Below are 22,896 nucleotides of genomic sequence, written 5' to 3'. Positions count from 1 at the left end.
GTACGTAACATTTAAATCACTTATCACACTAACCTTTTTTAACTGCTACCGTGCCATTCCCTTGGCAAAATGATGACAATCACCAGTGCTTGAAGATGGATTACTCACCGGGCGCTATCTCTGCGATGATAAGGTCCTGTGAATTTTTAGAGCGGCCGACGCCACCCGGCCTTGCGGACAGGGCGCGCTTGTGTTGGCTGTTTCGATAGCGGCGCGATACTGCAGGTGGGGGGGGGGGGAGGGGTCTGAGTGACCGCCGCGGCAGAGGGTACGATCACAGTGTCTCAGCGGACCGGCACCTGACGGCGGTCCGGGCGGCCTCAGGGTGGCCGAACACCCGCCGACCCGGGACTGCAGCGGCTCCGACCACCCGCCGACGCCGCTCAGCCCGAGCTGCCGCCGAGCTGTCAACAGGTCAGTGTCCCTGTCCACCCATCCTTAGGATCGACCCGAGCCCGTCCGCAGGCACCATGGCTAGCGGCGAAAACTGGCAGAGCACAGCAGCGCAGTAGGGATTAACCCGCGCCCGTATTGGTGTTTTTCCAGCAGCGAACGTATAAGGGGAGGGGGTCCGTTGCACCCCCTCTTGCCGTTTCGTCCCTAATCGAGCTAGAGCTTCGCGGAAAAAACGAAACCGAAAAAGCCCGTATTGGTGTTTTTCCAGCCGCCAACGGATAGAGGGGGGGGGGTCCGTTCGACCCCGCCCCCCCCTATACGGGCAAGGGTTAACCCGGGGTGGAGGGGGATGGGTTGTGCACCACCCCGGCCAGGACATTGACCTTTGATGAACTTGGTTCACTTTATCGAGTTTTACATGTTTCTTCTAGGCCAGTTTTTTTAGCTGAATTCGAATTTAGCAACCATATGAACATTAACTAAGAAGCTTAGGTGCCTTCGTAGCATGTTACGAAGCTGTCAGAGGCGGTTGACACCTACTCCGAATACCCGGCAGAATCACTACTCGTTGACCTGGCCTGACCTGACCCAACCTGGCCTAAATGCATGAAGACATCATCTGTGATCAAAACTAACATGATATTTGTGATCAGCACCCCGAAAAACCCCATGGCAGCGACACTACGACGCCTTAATAGGTCCCGATTTTCCCGACTTTTGGGTCATTGACCTGACTAGGAAGGTCAACCAATGACCTAAGACCTTAAAATTAGGTATCATCGGCTTTATCTCGCCACGGGCAACACGCGCCCATAGCTACACCATAGTGTAATAAATAACTATGGCTATACTATGGCTACTAATAACTATGGCTACACTATGGCTACACCGAGTGACGGATCCATAAGAGCAACACTATGCATAAAATTCATATCACAAAATTATTATATTGGTGACATAAGGTCATGTCAATTTTGCGACCTCTTCATTTTCAGTCGATTGAATAAAATTGAAAGGCGGCTTTTTAGACGGAGGTCATTCTTAGCACCCTCAAAAACCGATCTACAGTAAAGGTGACAGACTGAACCGGAGAAGTGCATCAGTGCCCCCCGCCTTATACCCCTGAGGTTATTTCAGGTCACGAAATTTATGCACATTTTTTTCGCTCGTAATTTCTGTTAGAGGCGTGCTATAACAATGAAAACACCTTAGATGTGTTCACCTCGACCATACGGATCAACTGATATGCAAGATGACCTTTCAGCTCAGATCATGACCTTGACCTGAGGTCAAATTTGCAAGTTGACCTTTCATGGTCAAATTACAGTTCATTTGATGCGTTTCGACGAACACGATACTGGTAAAACGAAGCTCGTGCAAGTTTTAACCCTCGCCGGCACAGGCCATTTTGAGTCCTTCAACGGCACAAGGGGGTTGGTACGACCCCCCTCGCGTTTGGCCCCTTATCGAGCTAGAGCTTCGCGGAAAAAACGAGCGTGTTGCCCGTCACGAGAGGAAGCCGATGATACCCAATTTTAAGGTCCTAGGTCATCGGGTGACCTTCCAGGTCAGGTCAATGACCCGAAAACCGGGAAAATCGGGACCTGCTAGAAAGTCGTAAAGTGTGGCTGCTATGTGGTTTTCCGGGGTGCTGATCACGAATATCGTGTTAGTTTTGATCAAAGATGATGTCTTTAAGCATTTAGACCAGGTCGGGTCAGGTCAGGTCAGGTCAACCGGTAGGGGTTGTGACGGGTATTCGTAATACGTGTCAACCGCCTCTGACAGCTTCGTAACATGTTACGAAGGCACCAAAACTACTTTGTAAATGTTCAAGTGGTTGCTAAATTCTAATTCAGCTGCAAAAACTACCCTAGAAACATGTAAAACTCGAAAAAGTGAACTGAGGTCACCCGAGGTCACCAAAGGTCAATGACCTGACCTGACCTTCAGGTGACCTTGACACCCACCCTAATGCATGGGAGCAACATCAAATAACATGTTTGAACGTTTGAAACCACGAAAAGCTTGCAAACGCGCGGCTAATGCGAGCCGACATGCGCCGAACCGCGATTTCGGCCCAACATGGTCACAGAAAAGAGGTCACAGGTCAAAGGTCATTGGGGTCAGGGTCATGAAATTTTCAGGGTAGGTGTAAAATTGATCAATGCGAGGGTAATGAAAGTTTCGTCGCGATCAGCCGCTTTTTACGCGAGTTATTCGCGAAAAACCTTAGGGGGGGTTGCATCAACGTTTGAACCACGAAAAGCTTGCAAACGCGCGGCTAATGCGAGCCGACATGCGCCGAACCGCGATTTCGGCCAAACATGGTACGAACGTGAACGACTCTTTGTCAAGTTTTTGACCCCCTGTGCCGGCGAGGGTTAAGGCAAAAGTTATTGCAAAAGAATTGTTTTTGCAACAAAACGTCTATTTTCGCAGTAATTTCCCATATGGAGACTCTGGAGGCTAAACAGTAGAACTTAGGCCAAATCTGAGAAAATTAGGTATATCCATTTTCTATACGTTTAAATGCGATAGCATGCGAAATGTTTTATTGGAAGAATTGCTACATTTCAAATGAGATAGGGCAAGATGGGGCCCAGCCTCAGTATCTCTACATCTTACAAATTTGAAGGCCGACCAGGAAGCGGACCTGGTAGCTCATTACCTAAGACTTCCCCGCACTGGACCTCGCATGTAGGTTGCGAGTTTGTGGGTTTTCGGGGTTCTTCAAAGTTAAAGAATGTACCTACTCTACGTTAAGTGACCCACGCTACCATCTAAAAAGCGAGTCCCGGCAAGTTTTTGACTTGTGAGCTACCTCGGCTCGCATTTCAAAAGTAGACTTTGAGTCTACTTTCGTTCGGTTTTCCTCGTTGCGAGGGCTGCGACTTTTCAGGGTGTTTTGTTGGTGTCGGTTTTAGGTTCGCTGTGCCGTTATTGAGGCAATACGTAGTTTTCTTAAAGTGTATCGGCTTCACAGCATTCATGGAGTCAGCATAAGAAAATGATGTTCTCGCTCCATGAATGAACGTAATACCCGCAAACCCGAAACCCGCAGACTCGCAACCCGCATGCGAGGTCCAGTGTGGGGCGAGGGGCGACCTTAATCTGCGCGGCGCTGGGGGGGGGGGTAAATATTACCACCCTCCCGGATTTTCGTGATAGCTCATGAACCGCGCAAGCTATCAACACGAAACTTTCAGTAACTTCTTTTGCATCAATTTGGCACATGCCGTTAAAATTTTGGGAAAAAATGACAGTTTTATAACGTCACTATACACGATTTTCGGGTAAAAATTACGTCAATGTTCAAACAGCCACTCCTCCTTCATTTAAAAAGCAATATCAAATTTTAAACATCACCAGACACAGAATGTTAAGTTGAACAAAATAGCTGTCTCAAATTTCCAAAATTTTGCAATTTGGACCTTGAAATCTTTAATTGTTTTTATTAACTCAAGGATATTAATTAAATCAATTAATTATGTCGAGGATTTTTTGAAAGTCGAGCATTACACAAATAGGAGTGAAATGTGTGGGCAACTTTTGAAGATAAGAGGGGTGGGCGTTTGACCCGCCCTGGACGTTTTGCCCCACTATCCTAAATTCGATATGCAGAAATAACCATAGAGACACGGAGCACTAGGGAATTTCAGTATCCTTGGTTGCGTCAGTAATGGGCAGGGTGGGGAAGTGCCCTGTCAAGCGTCGAAGAATGGGAATGACCCCGGATGACAACTGCCGACCACTAAGCTCAAAGCATACTCGTATTTGATATAAGCGTGAACTAAAACAAACCTCCTTTATTACATATACTTGATAGGTGCACTTAAACTTTTTCGTAACTAAATCTAAAACATGCTTACCTGGGGAGGGTTACAGACAACTACATTTTTCTGCGATTTACATGTTAACTCTCTGAAATATGCATCAATTCTAAAGGGGAAGTGGAGACAAAAACTGTAAGCATCGCATCAAATAGTCTCCCCTTACGGTATGTACCTCTGCTGCAGCTGGGGACAAGAAGCCGAACGCCGCAGCTGTCGCCGCGGCTGAAGCTGTCGCAGCGGCTGTCCAGTGGGCTGCAGCTGTCGCAGCGGCTGTCCAGTGGGCTGCAGCTGTCGGCGCGGCTGTCCAGTGGGCTGTAGCTGTTGGTGCTAGCGGTAGCTGTCCCGCGGGCTGACTCCGCAGAGCGTCAGCCTCCGCCATACGTGAGCACCATTTCTGGTGTCTGCGGCGCGACCGACGATGGGAAACAAGAAGTCACGCGCGACAGGGAGCTCCAACCAGGCCCGTGGCCAGGAACTTCGGACATCTGATCCCTATCGGTAAGCGATCACGGAAGACGGCTCTGTTTGAACGACACTTCTTGGAGGGCTGGACGGAAGTTGACAATGACAGTGAGCCCTCATGGTTATTATATGATATGCCTATGCATCAAGCTAACTTTGAACGACTCTTTGTGAATTTTTGGTAAACCCAGTGCATGATGTTCAAAAACTTTCAACATTTTCATTTTACATGTTTCTTTCTTGCAGGACAGAAATTGCCATGGTGGCGACGGAAGCTCTGGTAAAGACATTTAAAGACAGCAAGAATGAAAGGGTTGATGACCAATCGCCTGCACCCGAAAATGCTGACATACTTAAGCAGAAACGTGAAAGAGATGAACAGCTTGAGGATTACCGCTACAAGCTGAAACTTCAAGAAGAGCAAATAGCTGCACTTCAGAGACAAATGTTACTAGAACAGCAACAAAAGAAAGGAATGTTTGAAATGCAGCCAGAACAAAATGAAGAGACGAGATCAAAAGGAGCCGAAATGCGAGGGCGGCAATGTGAGGAGGAACAAAGCAAACATGATCAGGAAGCTGCTGAACCACGGCCAGAAAAAGCGATGCAGATGCAGGGAGCAGCAGGTGAACATTTGAAGCCCAGCGTCGGCGAGAAACGGCGGCGAATGGTGTATGAAGCCCCGAGGAACCGGCCAGAAGATGAACAGCAGCGAGACCGAGGCCTTAAAGAGAGGGAAGTGCTAGAGCTGGAAGACGAATCAAAGAGAAGTGAAATTGCAGGAAGAAGTTCTAACGTGCAAGAAAACGCGGCTCAAACATTTCAATCCAATCAATGTCGAGTTGGAACTAAAAATGGCAAAAGCCAGTCTACAGACGGAAAAGAAAATGACAAAATAAAACCAAAACAGGGTGTAAATGATGTTGAAGCTCGGGTCGGACAAGAACAGCGTAAGCGAGACGAAGAAGTTCGCAAACGCAGAGAACAGCAGCTCAGTACTATAAGAGAGCAGGAGAGACAGTTTCAAGCGCAAAAGCGAAAAGCTGCTTTAGTTGAAGAAAAACAATTATTAGTTGAAAAGCAGCGCAATGCAAAACTGAACGCTCGACTCATGCGACAGAGCTTAAATCAGCGATTGAAGGAGAACCAACAGAAAACTGCGCGCCTCAAGGAGCATCGGAAGGACTTCTTTGACGTCGCAACTCGCGTGCTCAAGTCGAATTCAGCGGTGGAGGCCGAGTTCACGCGACGGTACCTGTTGGAGAGGCTGGAGGATTTGAGCGAGCTGGCGAGACGGCGAGATCAGAGCGCTGATGAGGAGCTGTTAGCGGGAAGCACCCTCCCAAACGTCTGCAACAACTACAGCTCTGCCGCAGGCTGCATGGACACAGGGTGCCAAAGCTTGCATATCTGTCGACGCTTCTGGGAGGGTACTTGCAGCAACGGACTGGACTGTCGCTACAGTCACTCCTTAACAACAGTGCACAACCAGGTGAGTGTGACCTAGAACTTCTGCTACCTCGATCAGGTCATGGTGAGAGAGTAAGTCAGTGTCTGCCTCGCCACTGGCCGGGAGTCTGAGTAGATACTGAGGTCCACACTCATGGTGAGAGGGAAAGTCAGTGTCTGCCTCGCCACTGGCCGGGAGTCTGAGTAGATAATGAGGTCCACACGCATGGTGAGAGAGTTAGTCAGTGTCTGCCTACACCGCTGGCAGTAGATAATGAGGTTCACACTCATGTTGATTGAGTAAGTCAGTGTCTGCCTACACCGCTGGCAGTAGATAATGAGGTCCACACTCATGGTGAGAGAGTAAGTCAGTGTCTGCCTGCGCCGCTGGCCGGGAGTCTGAGTAGATAATGAGGTCCACACGCATGGTGAGAGAGTTAGTCAGTGCAGGCGCGGATACAAGGGGGGGGGGGGGGCATGGGGGCCATGGCCCCCCCCCCCTTGGCCGATTTTTTCAAAAATAAAATAAAAAGTTAAAAAGTTAAAAAAGCTGAAAAGGGGGCCTCCTGAAAATAAAGTGGCCAAAATCCGATGAGTTTTTTTTTTTTACCTACCCACTTAGTTATTTCTTAGAAGACTAGCTGAGAAGACTTCTTTGTTAGAAGATTGGTAAAGCTTTTCATAACTTGGAGGTCTCTTATACTCACAGAGATGACCACTTTTACAGGGCCTCCTAACCTGCACAGAGGGCCTCGAAGCCTGCACAGATGTTGAGATGTTGCCTGAACAGCTAGATAAGCTCAATAGACGCAGTTTTTTTGGGGGGGGGGGCCAACAAGTGGGAAGATGGGGCCTCCAACAGGTGGGATTATGGGGGGGGGCCTCCTGGTTTCTAATGGCCCCTCCCTTGGAGATTTTCTGGATCCGCCCCTGAGTCAGTGTCTGCCTACACCGCTGGCAGTAGATAATGAGGTTCACGCTCATGTTGATTGAGTAAGTCAGTGTCTGCCTACACCGCTGGCAGTAGATAATGAGGTCCACACTCATGGTGAGAGAGTAAGTCAGTGTCTGCCTCGCCACTGGCCGGGAGTCTGAGTAGATACTGAGGTCCACACTCATGGTGAGAGAGTAAGTCAGTGTCTGCCTGCGCCGCTGGCCGGGAGTCTGAGTAGATAATGAGGTCCACACTCATGTTGAGAGAGTAAGTCAGTGTCTGCCTACACCGCTGGCCGGGAGTCTGTGAGAAGGTCACGAGATTCACGCTCTGTGTCGACTGTCGATTGTCGTTAAAGTCGCTCTCTTCTATCGACTGTACTGCAGTCGGCAGGGAGCGTAAGACTGAGTCTTATCTACGCAGGGCCGGGGGTTTGGACACCCTTGAGTTTTTTTTTTGCAGAAATTTCAAAAATTGGCGGCACGGGGCGCCGCCGTTTTTTTTTTTGCACACCTATTCATGCATTCTTTCCGCTTTTGTGAAAACTTCAGACCCATGTCGCTCAAGATCAGGTTGTCAGGTCATGTTAAGTGACCAAGTAACCTCAGAACAAGTTATAATACTCGCCATAGCTACAGCGACGGAACGATCAACTCGAATCTTTTAGCGATTGATAAAAGTAAGGGTATGTATAAAATGCTTATGTCGTAATCTGAATGTCGGAGACATAAGGTCAGGTCAATTTTGCGCCCTCTATTAAAAGTCAATGGAAGAAAATTCAAAAGCGCCTCTTCTCGACGAACGTAAGTATGAAGTATTAACACTCAAACATCGGAATAGATATAAACTTGACACACTAAATAGGAAAATGGCAACTGTGACCACTCTTTATGCATGTCTACAATGCCACCAGGTCATGAAAGGTCCCCAGTAGTTTTTTTTTTTTGGCAATAACTTTTGAAAGAGACGTGCTAAGAGCTATGAAAACACCCGAAATGCAATCAGGGCGACCATACGGATCGACTGATTGCGACATGACCTTTTCCGGTCAGGTCATGACCTTGACCTTAGGTCAAATTTTCCAAATGACCTTTCAAGGACAAAGTTCAGCTTATTTGACGCGTCTCGCCGATGCTGGCAAATTACATGTCATGTCTTTTGAACCAAAAGATTTTCCCGATAAATGTTTTCCGTAACAACGGCCAGTTTTAGAATCTGCCTTTTGGAGACTTAACCATTGAGCTTGAGCCAAATCTGAGAACATGTCAGCGAAAGAGCGCTTAGAGTGCTATCGAAAGCTCAAATGGTTCCCGAGTTATGAGCCGGTTTGTCTAAAATGATGAAATAGGCAAAATTATACCCTTGTCGACCTCTGGTCACTTGGCCTTTGGTGACCTAACTTGGTTGTATATGTTACATCAGCATGTAGCCGAGCATGCGGTGTGATTCAGAAACCGGAGCGGCTGGTTGCGATGAGGTTCGTGTCCCGACCGCTGTGAGGCAGGTCGAGTTTATTTGGCGGGACTCGGACTGTTGCCCGGGTGGTTTGCCCATCCCGGTTTGAGATCAGCATCGCCGGCTGCAATCTTTGTCGCCTGGGCGAAACAGCGACGCGAGCCGTTCCATTTGTCGCCTATGTGGTGAATGATGAGCGCGTGTCTGGTGATGTTGGCACTTGTCCTGAGCCACTCCCAGAGAGTTGGCACCTGTCCTGAGCCACTCCCAGAGAGTTGGCACCTGTCCTGAGCCACTCCCAGAGAGTCGGCACCTGTCCTGAGCCACTCCCAGAGAGTTGGCACCTGTCCTGAGCCACTCCCAGAGAGTTGGCACCTGTCCTGAGCCACTCCCAGAGAGTTGGCACCTGTCCTGAGCCACTCCCAGAGAGTTGGCACCTGTCCTGAGCCACTCCCAGAGAGTTGGCACCTGTCCTGAGCCACTCCCAGAGAGTTGGCACCTGTCCTGAGCCACTCCCAGAGAGTTGGCACCTGTCCTGAGCCACTCCCAGAGAGTTGGTCGTGAACCGGTGATGATAAGAAGCTGACACTGCATGTCTGACTGACGCCCCTCGCAGGGCGTCTGCGCTTTGTTTGAACAGGCTTCTGCTCGGGAGCTGGTGGTAGCACAACAGCCGAACGGGACCTCGGGGGAGAGCGGAAGTCCTGCAGCTGATGGCTCCGCTGAAAACAGGGGGATATGTCGCATGGATATCTCCAACATGATGCATATGTCAAGGTATTATCATGGCAGCAACAAGATAAATGTTTCAGTGTTTCGCTTGACACTTAAAGGGAGAATATGACCTTTCTTATTTCTTGAAGAAAATTTACTCGACCGTCACATTATTTTTTTTTTTTGTAGCTAAAAAAAATATAAAAATTAGCACATTTTTGAATGCGGAAACTTTTTTTTGCAAGAGGGAAGCAGTACCTACTTGTAGCACTTCAACACTCACCGAAAAAAGCATTGTCCTTCTCTATAAAAAGTCGCGGTGTATGGTGCTTGTGTCACAAATAAGGACACTGAAGTTTTTGAATGCTATCGCCTTGGTCATCTTGTATCTTGTATCTTGTATTTTCATAAATCACCAACAGGCTTACGCCCAATGACAGGTGAAGTCACACGCACACGCATCCATCAACATGCATAAATACCCCCCCCCCCCCCACACACACAAACCACTTCTTTGCATCCGACAGAGGCCGACTGTCACATAACGCACGCCAGTGTTGACGCATACGCCGATGCCTCTCGCTTGAGCCGCCCGATCGAGTCAAAGAAAATATCTGACCTAGGCGAGAACTCAAGAAAGTGATTGACGCAGCGAGGGATGCGCACAAAAAGCCCTCCTGATATGGTGTTCACCCTGGCGAACGGCACATCAATTAATGGTGTGTTTCTGGTCGGCCGCGCGGATATATGGAGCTTAAAAGACCCAAGTAAATATGATGATGAGATGAAGCCTTTAAAAACCTTGCATAAAAACAGAACATCACACTTTGCGCGTCGTGCTCCTAAGTGTGGCACACGAAATGATGACAATAGGTCCGAGTACTTGAGCGACGAATTACAATTCGTGGTGCGACAAGCCAGCCACATCAAAAACTTGTGTTGCACCCTCTCCACACGAACGAGATGAGATTTGGCCACTCCGCCCCATATCACTGAACAGTACTCGACCACAGATCGAACATTGGCGTAATAAGCCGCCAACACGGCCTGCCTGTCCAGCTTACACTTGGGGGAAGCCGACTGGAACGTTCGAATGAGGAGCCCGAGCGCTCTATTAGCCCTTGTGACCACTGAATGCACGTGATCGGCGAAATCTAGCTTTTGATCAAGAATGATGCCTAAATCTCGGATCGATGTGACATTTTCCAAAATAGTGCCATTGATCGAATATGTCGAGTCAATGGGGCTACGTTTCAGTGTGATTTTAAATGACTTGCATTTGGAGGCATTTAGCTTCAATTTCCAGTCGGCCGCCCAGCGAGTCACTGCGTTCAAGTCACGCTGGAGCGTCTTAACATCATCATCGGACCTAACCTCGTGAAACAACTTCAGATCGTCAGCAAACAGCAAACAGTTGGTGGAAATAACAGTTGGCAGGTCATTCACATAGAGAGAGAACAGCAACGGAGAGATGTGACCCCCTTCCGGTGTTCCAGACACAACCGGAACCCACTCGGACACTTTCCCGTTCAACACAACGCGTTGTTTGCGCCTCTCCAAGTAGGACCTCAACCACTGCAGAGCGTTGCTGTCAACGCCGTACATCCTTTCGAGCTTATGCAGTAGCAAACAATGATTGACACTCTGAAACGCGCTGCTAAAATCTGTGTACACGGTATCCAGCTGGGATTTGTTTGAGATGGCCGCCCATCCGTGCGACAGGAAGGACGCGAGGTTCGTGGCGCATGACCGGTTTGGGACGAATCCGTGTTGGAACGGAGAAAGGTGAGGCTGGACATGTTGGAAGAGTTGCTCGCTTACAATCTTTTCAAAGACTTTTGCACATAGGGGAAGAAGCGATACAGAGCGGTAGTTAGCTGGATCGTTCCGCGATCCTTTTTTGAAAATGGAAACTATGTTGGCTTCAGACCATTTTTCAGGAAAGATACCGGATGAAAGGGATATGCGGAAAAGTTTACACAGAGGGGCGGCCAATTCATTTGCACACTCACGGAGAATGCGGGCGCTCAATCCGTCAGGACCACACGCCTTGCTGACGGAGAGCTCCCGGAGTAAACCACGCACAGCCTCCTCCGACACATTGAATTCCGACAGACGGTGGTCAGCACAAGAAGGTACGTTGGGGAATACGGCGACGGTGGGGTCGGAAAATTTCGACGCAAATGTGCGGTTTAGCAGATTTGCCTTTCCAATGTCATCCAAGACTCGCTTGCCGTTGCTCATTAAAACAGGAAGACCTTTAGAGTGCTTAAAACACTTCACAAACGTCCAGAAACGCTTCGGATTTGTGCGAAACTCGCCTACTAAGCCCTTGAGATACTCGGTATACCTACCGTCTGAAAGTCTCTTGAAGTCTGCTCGTTTTTGTCTGAACGATTCTTTAATGTTGTGATCTGTTGGGTGTCGTTTGAGACGTTCGAACGCAGCCTGTTTGAGTTTGAGCGCGCGCACAGCAGCAGCATCAAACCAGGGAGGAAATCATTTTTTACACATAACTACTGGTATATGGTCACGGATAGCTGAATCTACCAAAGTATAGAACAGAGAAACAGCCTCGTCCGCGTCTAACCCGTCGAGCAGATTCCACGGGGCAGCACTAAGTGCCTGGCGCAGCCCGTCAAAGTCTGCACGTCGATAATTGAGGGCCGTAGATCGCGTAACACGTACAGGCTGAAACACCGTGCTGACAACAAGCGAAACCGACACCTCGTCGTGATCAGATACAATGCAACTTGCACGAGGAATCGAGCACACTTTGGTGACACCCCGGGCCAGCACCAGATCGAGAGTATTTGTCTTTCTTGTCGGTAGTGTCACATACTGTTTTAAACCAAGCACGTCGCAATGGTCGATAAACCGAGATCCACGCTGCGTATTACGTAGAAGACGCGGACGGGCTCCTTCCTCATGCTGCGGCTCCCAGTGTATCTCAGGCAGGTTGAAGTCGCCCATCACCAGCAGCGGACCACCAGGCAGCTCAGCTAGACAGCGACACATCCTCTCCAGAGCCGGGTCATCGCTGGGCGGGCGGTAGCATACGGCGACGGTCACGTTGACCTGCCCGAGCTGAATCAGCAGGGTTTCAGTCGCGTCATTGCTTGGTTATAAGTGTTATGAGCATTCGGACTTGTTTTCAAGAAGATAAAAGGATTATTTAGTTGTTTTCAAGAAGATTAGGCATTTTGGACCTGATTGCGCTCAATGCATTCATGCGGATTGCAGCTACAAAATACTATGTAGTCCGTTACGGTAAATTTTAGCCCACTAGTTTCCTAAGAAGGGTACGATAATTGTTTCAATTTATCATAGAAATGTTTTCACATACTAATTATTTAAACAATAACTAAATGTTAAATGCCCAGCTGCTCCAAAAATAAAGACGGAAACTGTGTCTTCGTCCGCTCCCTATTTAAAAATGGAATTGCTGCAACTAAATTATGTATAACCTGTGCCCATCTGTTTTACGCACAGGAGTAAACTTCACAAGAAAACCTTTATAGACAAATGGATCATGAGGGCAGCGACTAAGTAATGTAAAAATGGAAAAGATCATAATCTACCTCTAACACTAAAGGCCGCCGTCCACTGTGCGGAACGCGTGCGGTCCGTACGGAATTTAACACAGAACCCTATGGGCGCATCCGGTCCGTACGAAAATCGTGTGCGCTCCGTCCGGACCGCATCCGAACGGCAATCAGCTGTTGATTTTCCGTCAGCTCTCCGCATGCGTTTCGGATGCGGTTGCTACGGAGACGGAAGAGTGATGTCCGACGCGTTGAACTTTTCTGCGGAAAACGCATCCGGAACGTCCGGAACAGACGTGGTTTGGGGCCGTATCGGAGGCAAACATTGTGAATTGTACGAAGAATTGGAACTCGATCATCATGAAGTAAGTAAAAATTATTTCCTTAGAATGGCAATATGGTTAGAATGGCTGCTGGTTACTTGCAATATTTTATTTGGTAATAAGCGATAGGAAACATTTATTAGCTCTCCGCATCCGGACCGCATCCGGACCGGATGCGGCCAGCGTGCGGCGACATTCCGGACGGACTCCGGACGGAATTCCGTCGCAGTGGACGGCGGCCTTAAAAGTTTACATCGTGTCTGGAAGATACCGTTTTTAATTAATGCAACAGAACCGCGAGTCCCCCTGTTGTGAGCTGCGAGCAGTCCCCTACAGAGAGCTATAACAGTCCCCTACAGAGAGCTATAACAGTCCCCTACAGAGAGCTCTAACAGTCCCCTACAGAGAGCTCTAGCAGTCCCCTACAGAGGGCTCTAGCTATCCCCCTACAGACAGTTCTGACCGTGCCCCACAGACAGTTCTGACCGTGCCCCACAGACAGTTCTGACCGTGCCCCACAGACAGCTCTGACCGTGCCCCACAGACAGTTCTGACCGTGCCCTACAAACAGTTCTGACCGTGCCCCACAGACAGCTCTGACCGTGCCCCACATACAGCTCTGACCGTTTCCCACAGACAATTCTGACCGTGCCCCTACATACAGTTCTGACCGTGCCCAACAGACAGTTCTGACCGTGCCCCACAGACAGTTCTAACCATGCCATACAGACAGTTCTAACCATGCTATACAGACAGTTCTGACCGTGCCCCACAGACAGTTCTGACCGTGCCCCACAGACAGTTCTGACCGTGCCCCACAGACAGCCGGAGGCGGACTGCAGTGTGACCGGGGACTGCGGGGCGAGTGCGGCGCTCCGCGAGGGACACAGACCGTCTGACCGCCGCCAGCCGACCTCCGCCAGTGACGTCAGCCCGGAGCCGGCGCGGGACAGACAGAGGAGCCAGTGGGGCGCGGTGGGTACAGCTGATAACTGAGCAGAGCCGCGGCGGTCAGACTGCCGGCCGGTGAACCGAACTGATTACAGTCAGCGGTCGCCTGGTGGGAAGTAGCGTTGTAATGCTTCGTAGGTTATCAGGTAATGATATCTATGAAACAATGATGATTATTTGGGAGCGGACAAGAACATTTAAAAGACTAAACACAAACTTTTGCACAGTTAAGGAATCATGCGGTGTTACGGCTCACGAGAAGTCAATGCAACCAATTTTGTCGAAAAGCACAGTAGACTTATAATACCAGTGTAGTGTTAACCCGCGCCCCGTTGGGGGGGGGGGAGGAGGGGAAGCATCCCCGTCTCCTTTTCAGTCGATATCTCTAAGTATAGCAGATACCGCCACCAACAGGGCCTCGGCTAACATGTTACACCAGTGACCCGAAATGGCCCACCAGCCTCAAAGATTTGGCCCACCAGTAATTTTCCGAAAAATCTAAGTTTTCACATTTTTCACATTTCAAATTGAATTAGCAGATCTTATCGTACATTTTCAGGCTGTAAAGTACCCATCGGTGAAACATATTCTTGTGAAAAAAAACTTCAACTTATTGTTTGCAATATCCTCTTGGCCCTTGGGGTAAAAAGTGAACTATAGTGGACTAAGTGGACTAAGCCTCGGTCACACTTCACCGGATTGGACCAATGGACGAGAAACGGACGGCGTCCGGTGATGTCCGGGGGATGTCCGTTCGTTTCCGTTGGACGTCCGTTTCTCATCCGTTCATATCCGTTCCATGTCCGGTGGTGTCCGGTGTGCTCAACCGGACACCACCGGACATGGAACGGATATTAACGGATGACAAACGGACGTCCAACGGAAACAAACGGACATCACCGGACGCTGACAGTTCTCGTCCGTTTCTCATCCGTTGGTCCAATCCGGTGAAGTGTGACCGAGGCTTTAAATTTTATGCAATAATCGCGAAAGACGTCTGCCTCTGTCAATTACAGATAGTGTCGGCGGCTTCCAGCCGATCGAGGTCTGCGAGAGTTCTTGCAAGCTTTCCGATCGATCGAGTGGTTGCAGTCACATAAGCACTTCTGCCGCAGACCAGTCGGTTACAAGAAAAACTACGAATAAAGAACAGACCAGTTCAGATGGTCGGGGATAAGCCTGCGAGCGATCTCAGACGGCTCGCCGATAGACACGATATAAGCCAGAGTCAAACTAGAGGTAGTGTCGGCGACTTCCAGCCGATTGAAGTCTGCAAGCGATATTATGCGTCTTCACGACCAGTATGATGCTTGCAGTCACACATCTGACCAGTTGGACGAATTTCGAAACGTTCAGTCAGCGTTCCAAACATTTCTCATTTGGGCTGAAGATGACACTCAAGAATAAGAATGGATAATTTTCCACTCTCACATTTTGGGTGGCTCGAATTTTCCACGACACCCAAGAGAAATCTGAAGTTTGGGGCACTGTTCACCAGAAGTGAACGTGTACATAACTTAGTTTTTTTTTTTAAAGAAAATATCAGGGTTGCGCAGTGCGCTTGGGCTTTTGAGTTAATTATTTTCCATGCGACACCAATAGGCTTAATGATCATTTTCAGCGATGTTGGGGTTCCTGCTACAACCCACTTTATATATAAAGTTGCACTCGTGCTGTTCACAATTCCTCCCGATCCACCCAACAACGCCCGATCCCGTCCGACCGCTTCCGAATCTCCGACTAGTCGGCGAGCGATCCACTCACGGCCGTAAGTTATCGTCCAAAGTTTTATAATCTGCGTCAATATTGTGTGCATAATTGTGCCACGGAATATATAGTCTACGACATGTCGATATGTCGATATGTACTACGATATGTCGTAGACTATATTCCGTGCTTGTGCGATTTTATGTGCACCGCGGGAGTATCACCACTGAGAGGGTTGTGGGTCCCTACTCTCTCCTCTCTCTGAAGAGTCTGGGGGGTCGAGCCCCGTTTTTTTACATTTTTTGAATGCCATCCTGACGTTTATTGCAGAATAAAGTGGCCGAAATCTGGGGAGAAATCGAAAATTAGGGGGGGGGGGGACTATGGCTACGAAGGTCAGTCCATGTCGCTGCCCAAGTGGCCCACCAGTCAAAATTCCTTAGCCGAGGCCCTGGCCACCAAACTTTAAGGACCCCTCCGGGCATCAATTTTACACCTTGTTACTGAAAACTTTCCAAAGCCTATGATAGGTTTGCCACAAATGATTTCAGAGTGACGTCATGTTCTGTCATTTTTGACAAAAAAGATTTTGCGGAATACCTGTGATGCCTACAGCTTAAATGATAGAGAAAAAAATGTTAAAAGAAAAAGGCGTAGAATTAACAGGGTTACAAAACTGCGATCTAGAATTCTTAACCCGCTATTTTTCTAATATAATTCCCAAAATGCCTAAAGTTTTCAAAATTCTGAAAAAAGGAAATCATGTTATAGAACAAGGCTGCTATTGTTAGCAGCCTTTTAACAGCCTTTTAACCCCTCGCCCGTATAGGGGGGGGGGGTCGAACGGACCCCCCCATGGTTTTTCGCGAATAACTCGCGTAAAAAGCGGCCGATCGCAACGAAACTTTCAGTACCCTCGCGTTAATCAATTTTACACCTACCCTGAAAATTTCATGACCCTGACCCAATGACCTTTGACCTGTGACCTACTTTTCGAGACCATGTTTGGCCGGAATCGCGATTCGGCGTATGTCGGCTCGCATTAGCCGCGCGTTTGCAGTCTTTTCGTGGTTTCAAGCGTTCAAACATGTGATATGATGTTGCCCCCATGCATTAGGGTGGGTGTCAAGGTCACCTGAAGGTCAGGTCAGGTCACTGACCTTTGGTGACCTCGGTTCACTTTTTCGAGTTTTACATGTTTCTAGGCCAGTTTTTGGAGCTGAATTCGAATTTAGCAACCATATGAACATTTAAGAAGTAGTTTTGGTGCCTTCGTAACATGTTACGAAGCTGTCAGAGGCGGTTGACACCTACTAGGAATACCCGGCAGGACCCCTACTGGTTGACCTGACCTGACCTGACCCGACCTGGACTAAATGCATAAAGACATCATCTGTGATCAAAACTAACATGATATTCGTGATCAGCGCCCAGAAAAACCCCATAGCAGCCACACTTTACGACGTTCTAACAGGTCCCGATTTTCCCGACTTTTGGGTCATTGACCTGACCTGCAAGGTCAACCAATGACCTAGGACCTTAAAATTAGGTATCATCGGCTTCCTCTCGTCACGGGCAACACACTCGTTTTTTTCCGCGAAGCTCTAGCTCGATTAGGGGCGAAACGGCAAGGGGGGGGGTCCAACGGACCCCCCCCCCTTATACGTTCGCGGCTGGAAAAACACCAATACGGGCGAGGGTTAAAAGGCTGCTATTGGCGTGCCAAATTTGAGCTCGATAGCTCCATTTTTGACAAAGTTATGGCGGCGAAAAAAACTACTCAAAATTGATGTGAAATTTTTAAACTATTTTCAGCCGTTATATGTAGACCACGCACAGCAAAACGAAGACCACCAATGGATTCCCTTTAGTGAGCTGCATCGAATACATACCCTTTTATGCAAAATATCAACTTTCAATTTTGACCTTTTTTGACCTTTTTTGACCTGACCTCCGTCAGAGCGTAACCTCAACAGGCCCCCAATGGTCGTCTAGCCCATACCATTTAATTTGAACTGTAAAATTGGCCATAAAATATGTATCACATGACCAGTATAGTTGGGACCATATTGTGACCCTTAATGACCTGACCTGACCTGGCAACAGTGACCTCCTAAGCAACATAAGCGTTAGGCGATCAACATTGCATCGATGATTTTCGATAACATGCCTTTTATTCGATGTTATAACGCATTCCTTAGAAGGCCCGTAATCAGTGAAAAATGAGACCTTTGACCTGCCCTGTGACGTCATCGGTTGCACCTAGGTCAGCGAAACTTGGTCACTTGGTAGTTCTCTGGCAGGGCTGTCGAACGCCGTTCGAATTTTCAAAATATGTAGGTAACCTTCCGAGATCCGGGGGGGGGGGGAACGCCTCCCCCATTAGGTGGCAGCGACCGCCAATAGCTGAACGGGGCGCAAGTTAATTATATATCAAAGAAGCTGACTGGCCATCTCACGTGACAGCTATTTTGCCCTCAGACTAATGAGAGTCGGAGAGTCACTCTCAGCTCCCGTGAGAACGGCGCCGTTCCTCGCGCACCAGTGTCGGGAGCAGCAGCTGCTGCTGTGTCGGGAGCTGCTGCTGCTGTGTCGGGAGCTGCTGCTGCTGTGTCGGGAGCTGCTGCTGCGCTCAGGCCGCCCTCCTCCGGCGGCGGCGGTCTGTCGGAGGAGCTGCGCTGCCCCGTCTGTCTGGACCTGTTCCGCAGGGCCACCACCCTCGGCTGTGGCCACACCTTCTGCGCCGTCTGCCTGGCCGAGACCCGGGACCGGGGCGACGACCGGTGCCCGCTCTGCCGGGTCACTATCACCTCCGCCATCCGGTCCGTCACCCTGAACAGCATCGTCAGGAGCGTTATCACCGCGGCAGCCGCAGAGGGGCGCTGGTGACCGACTTCAGATGGCGCCACCGCCCAGTGTACATATCTCGGCTGTGCCGTGAGCTAGCAACTGTTTGATTTGTGGCCAACAGCTGATCGACGCGTGGCCAACAGCTGGTGATTTGACGCGCGTCTATCAAACGGCGCAATGAACGAACGGTGTTGTCAGTGGCATTCATTATCATTTATATTATTTTTATAATTTAGTCCGAACCTTTTAACGGAATGATTCACAAGGACTGAGCCCCCCTTAAGCGAAGCTTGTTGCGTTGACCCTGCCCTCTACCCTCCGATCGCGCAATTCCGGTTCTATGGTAGAATTTGGAGTCGAAAGTTTAACGTGTGCACATAGCCGCGCACGCACAGTGATGCAAATGGGGTTCACGAATGGCCATAAATACCGGAAAGGTCCAAAATTCAAGTTCACCTAATGAAATAAATCGCAATATGGCCAGTCAGGCAAATGTTTAGGGTGTTCTTAAAACATGATTTTCATGTTATTGTCAAAGCCGGCCTCGTGCATGATTGTCAGAAGTCGTGACATTTTCTATGTCATAAAATGATTGTTAGATACTCGCAAGTTCAAACGCCGCTAGCGTGCGGTCATTTCATACAAATGGCAAAAAATTATACATGGCAATGCATAAATTATACGACACCCGACCGCGCCGGACAAAAAAACTTCAATAGCGCCCTGATCTTCAATAGCGCCCAATACGGGCACACACTGTGTTAACTGTTGTAGGTGAAACGAAAGCAAATAATTTTAAGTAAAAAAACTGCGATTGCAACATGACAGATGGTTAGATCACCGCCAAACCAAGAGATACGAACAGACATTAGGGATTATTGCCATGTATAGTTTTTGCAGTTTGTATGAAATGAACGCACGCTAGCGGCGTTTGTACTTGTAAGTACCTGCCGGCTGCCAGTCATTTTACGACATAGACAATGTCATGACTCATGACTTCTGACAATCATACACGAGGCCGGTTTTGACAAGAACATGAAAACTATGTGATTTCAGATGCCCCAAACATTTCGTTGGTTGGCCATATCGCGATTTACTCTGATTGGTGAACTTGACTTTTTGGTATTTATGGCCACTCGTGAACCCCATTTGCATCACTGTGGCACGGCCGGTCCCCTCACAAAATTCGCCTGGCTACGGCCTGCCACCAACCGCGACCATATCTATCAGGAGGCCCATAAACGTCAGCGCCCGTCGCGCTTCAAACCCGGACTGTTGTAACCGGGAACGCGTGCTCGCAGTCCAACGCTCTACCGACTGAGCTACGGCACCGGCCAAAGAATTATGTATCATTTGTATTCATTTGCTAATTGCTATCCGTTTATTTTCTGATTTCTGATATCGACTGTTCTCTTTCAGAATTACGTACAATGCAAATACACATATATAAACTGACTGTCTCGACCAACAATCACAGCAAGCGCTTACAACGACGCTTTAACAGTAATTAACACCGGAAATAGATTGTAACAGTAATTAACACTGCAAATCAAGTGCAACAGTAACTAAAAGTCCAATTTTTTAAGCCTGTCTAATCGGTTAAAGGACTCTAATGAAAAACCCTCGTGAAAACTCAATAAGTTCATACACTGGCCAGTTGAAAATTTCATCTTTATCTTGATTTTTCTTTTGACTATTTATTGTAATAGCTGACTCGTGCCTTATCTTTTTGTGCACATAAAGCGATCAGACAGGCTTAATAAATCCTTCTATAACACCACAATATTAATTGTAGGGGAAGGTGGGGCAATACGGGCACTATTAAGAAAATAATGGATCAAAACTACTGTTCATGGTGCTGAGCAAGACTTTATGCCTTGCTGATGACGTGCCAGTGCATTTACTTGATCTGATATCCAGAAGCATTTGTGGCCAAATGGCATTTTCATATCCCATTTGGCAGAATTAACGCTGTGAAATGTGGCTTGTTTATTCGACTACCCAACCAACTAAACAAATTGTTACACGAACATTCGGAGGCAGACTTCTTCCAGCCGTCATGTCATTGGAGAGCACTACTGCTCCGCTTTGCGAGTAGTCAGGGCACTTTTAATGAGTGATATTGACTGATGTCAGCCAGCCAGCACTCTGCTAGTTACTTTCTGTGATCGCGTGGTGTATGTGTATGTATGCTGGGAGGGGGATTGTATGCGTGTAGGGGGAGGGTAGAGCGGGTTGAATGCCTGAGTGGGTGGGATGGGAAATTTTATTGCGACTGCAGCCTGAATGTGGGCCTCGCTCGGCCTGTGGTTGTTATGAATTAAATAAATGAATAAATAAATAAATATATGGGCTTCGATGATTTTCACCTATGCGTCATAGCAGCACAACAGTATTTTTAATCATTTTCCAAAAATAGCCGTTCTGCCGTATCTCTCAGCGCAAGGTGCCGTCGGTCATTCCCGAGGTAACGTCACGCCGGGGATTGCCAGATTTTCCTACTAGACTTCGACGCCACCTGGACGCCCAGTGTTGCCAGGTCGAGTGATGCCAATACCTCCAGAAAATGTTGTAAAAACCTCTAGAAACCTCTGTTCCATTGCCGCTGATTATATAAAGTATATATACCTACCTCCATACCTACCTCCGAATCACAAACCGTGGCGCCGATTCAAAGCACGCTGGCTGCCATCCGCTGCTAGCGCGTGATGACATCATCAAGCCCATTGCTCCAACACTACGAAAGGGTCTGTTCCAGTCGCACTTCCTAACACCTCTAAACTCCTCCAAGATTGCTTCCCTGTTCCAGTGTCACCTCTAGCCCCTACAAATCAAAGGAGGGCCCTGCTCCAACCTCCTCTATCTTGCCCTTGGAGGAGTTTAGATGTGTTAGGAAGTGGGACTGGAACAGACCCAAAGTGTGACGTCAGCGCGCTGGCAGCAGCTGGCAGTGGGATTGGAAACACCCGGTTGTATCCCCAATCAAGATCATTCACTCATCCTTCGCATGCCTTTGCATTTGTCCACATAACATAACTTGGTGGACTTGGTGCCCACCGTGGGCACCAGGTTTACATAGCCTTGGTGCCCACGGTATATCGAGAACTTTTAGCTGCAGCCGGCGGCCAGAGCCTCAATAGTGAACAAGCCAAAAGTAGGCTTATCGTTTCCATCAATCTGTAAAAAAGTGTGTTTAAGCATGCAATACTTAAAGATAATAACATGAAATTAAGTACCTAAATAGTTCTCAAGAGACCTTGATGCTAATTGTCTTTTCTGGGATTTTTAGATTACCTCTAGAAACCCCTCTAGAATCCGGCATTTTTCAAAAACCTCCAGGAGCCCCGAAACGCTCCCCTAAAACCTCTAGATCTGGAGGTTTACCTCTAGACCTGGCAACACTGTGGACGCCCCAAGACCGGCACTCGACGTCGATTCCTTTCAGAGCACCGGGAGACACCGGTTGGTCACGTGACTCGGAAACAAAAATCAGCTGATAGAGTGGCGGAATCGCCGTAATCAAACACGAATAGTTCCGGACGATAGAGCGGCAGTATAGGAGTTTTCTTCACAACAGGCAAACATTGCAATGTTTTATCATTTTATGATCAAGAAACGTTCATAAACCATATATTTCTTCGATGATTACTGCCGCAACCGACGCGCACATATCGTAGCCAGCGCATAAAGCTGTGCTTTGCGATATTAAATGTAAAGAAAAACATTCTATATCTTGCTTCAACCTTCTACTTACGCTTTTATAATTACGACAGCGACACCATACGGCCTATCAACGCTATGCAACTCCATGGAGTGTCCGGCCGCACTCTTCCGAGTGTGCCGAGATCAGAGGCGGACCATCCGCGGCACGTCCAGCTGCACTGCCCGGTCGCTGGGAGGGCGACACCTAGCGCCGCTCTGGCCGCTCGCTTCCGCGCACAACTAAGCTACCTGGCTACGCCTGTGGGGGGGGAGGAGGAAAACCAACAACAGTCTGATGAGCCAATGGAGTCTGCGAGCCGCGCCAATCAGCGCCCTTCCGCGCGCAGACGGGAGCTAGAGCTATTCATCTCCTTTCCTGTTTTCGCTGGTCCGCCAGTCACCAGCACCGTTCCGTACTCTCGATCGTAGCCATTCAGCCGTGTTGTCCTATACAACAACAGTCAGCAGCCTCGGATCGCGCCAGTCGGCCGCCAGAGAATCTATATTATCTATTTGCCGTACAGCATTGCAAGCGTTACAGTGTTTGCAGCCGGGTGTAATCAGTAGTTGAC

General features: G+C 48.6%; 1 protein-coding gene across 2 annotated transcripts; it reads left to right on the top strand.

Moving 5' to 3' along the window:
• The first annotated feature begins 294 nt into the window (after positions 1 to 294).
• LOC122378048 (trichohyalin-like) lies at positions 295 to 20,078 on the top strand. 2 transcript variants are annotated; one of them, XM_043358753.1, is made up of 6 exons: positions 295 to 414; positions 4,416 to 4,730; positions 4,946 to 6,186; positions 9,149 to 9,309; positions 13,936 to 14,089; positions 18,254 to 20,078. In XM_043358753.1, exons 3-6 carry the CDS (start codon positions 4,954 to 4,956, stop codon positions 18,659 to 18,661), a joined length of 1,956 nt encoding a protein of 651 aa, XP_043214688.1. In that variant the 5' UTR covers positions 295 to 414; positions 4,416 to 4,730; positions 4,946 to 4,953; the 3' UTR covers positions 18,662 to 20,078. The 2 variants fall into 2 exon arrangements, with proteins under 2 accessions (XP_043214688.1, XP_043214687.1); XM_043358752.1 differs by having other exon boundaries at positions 4,941 to 6,186.
• The last annotated feature ends 2,818 nt before the right edge of the window (positions 20,079 to 22,896 follow it).

Source organism: Amphibalanus amphitrite, unplaced genomic scaffold (assembly GCF_019059575.1).
Source record: "Amphibalanus amphitrite isolate SeventyFive unplaced genomic scaffold, NRLGWU_Aamphi_draft 000054F_arrow, whole genome shotgun sequence".
Classification (NCBI taxonomy): domain Eukaryota; kingdom Metazoa; phylum Arthropoda; class Thecostraca; order Balanomorpha; family Balanidae; genus Amphibalanus; species Amphibalanus amphitrite.
The sequence above is the reverse complement of the archived record's forward strand: the minus strand, read 5'-3'. Positions and strand labels throughout refer to the sequence as shown.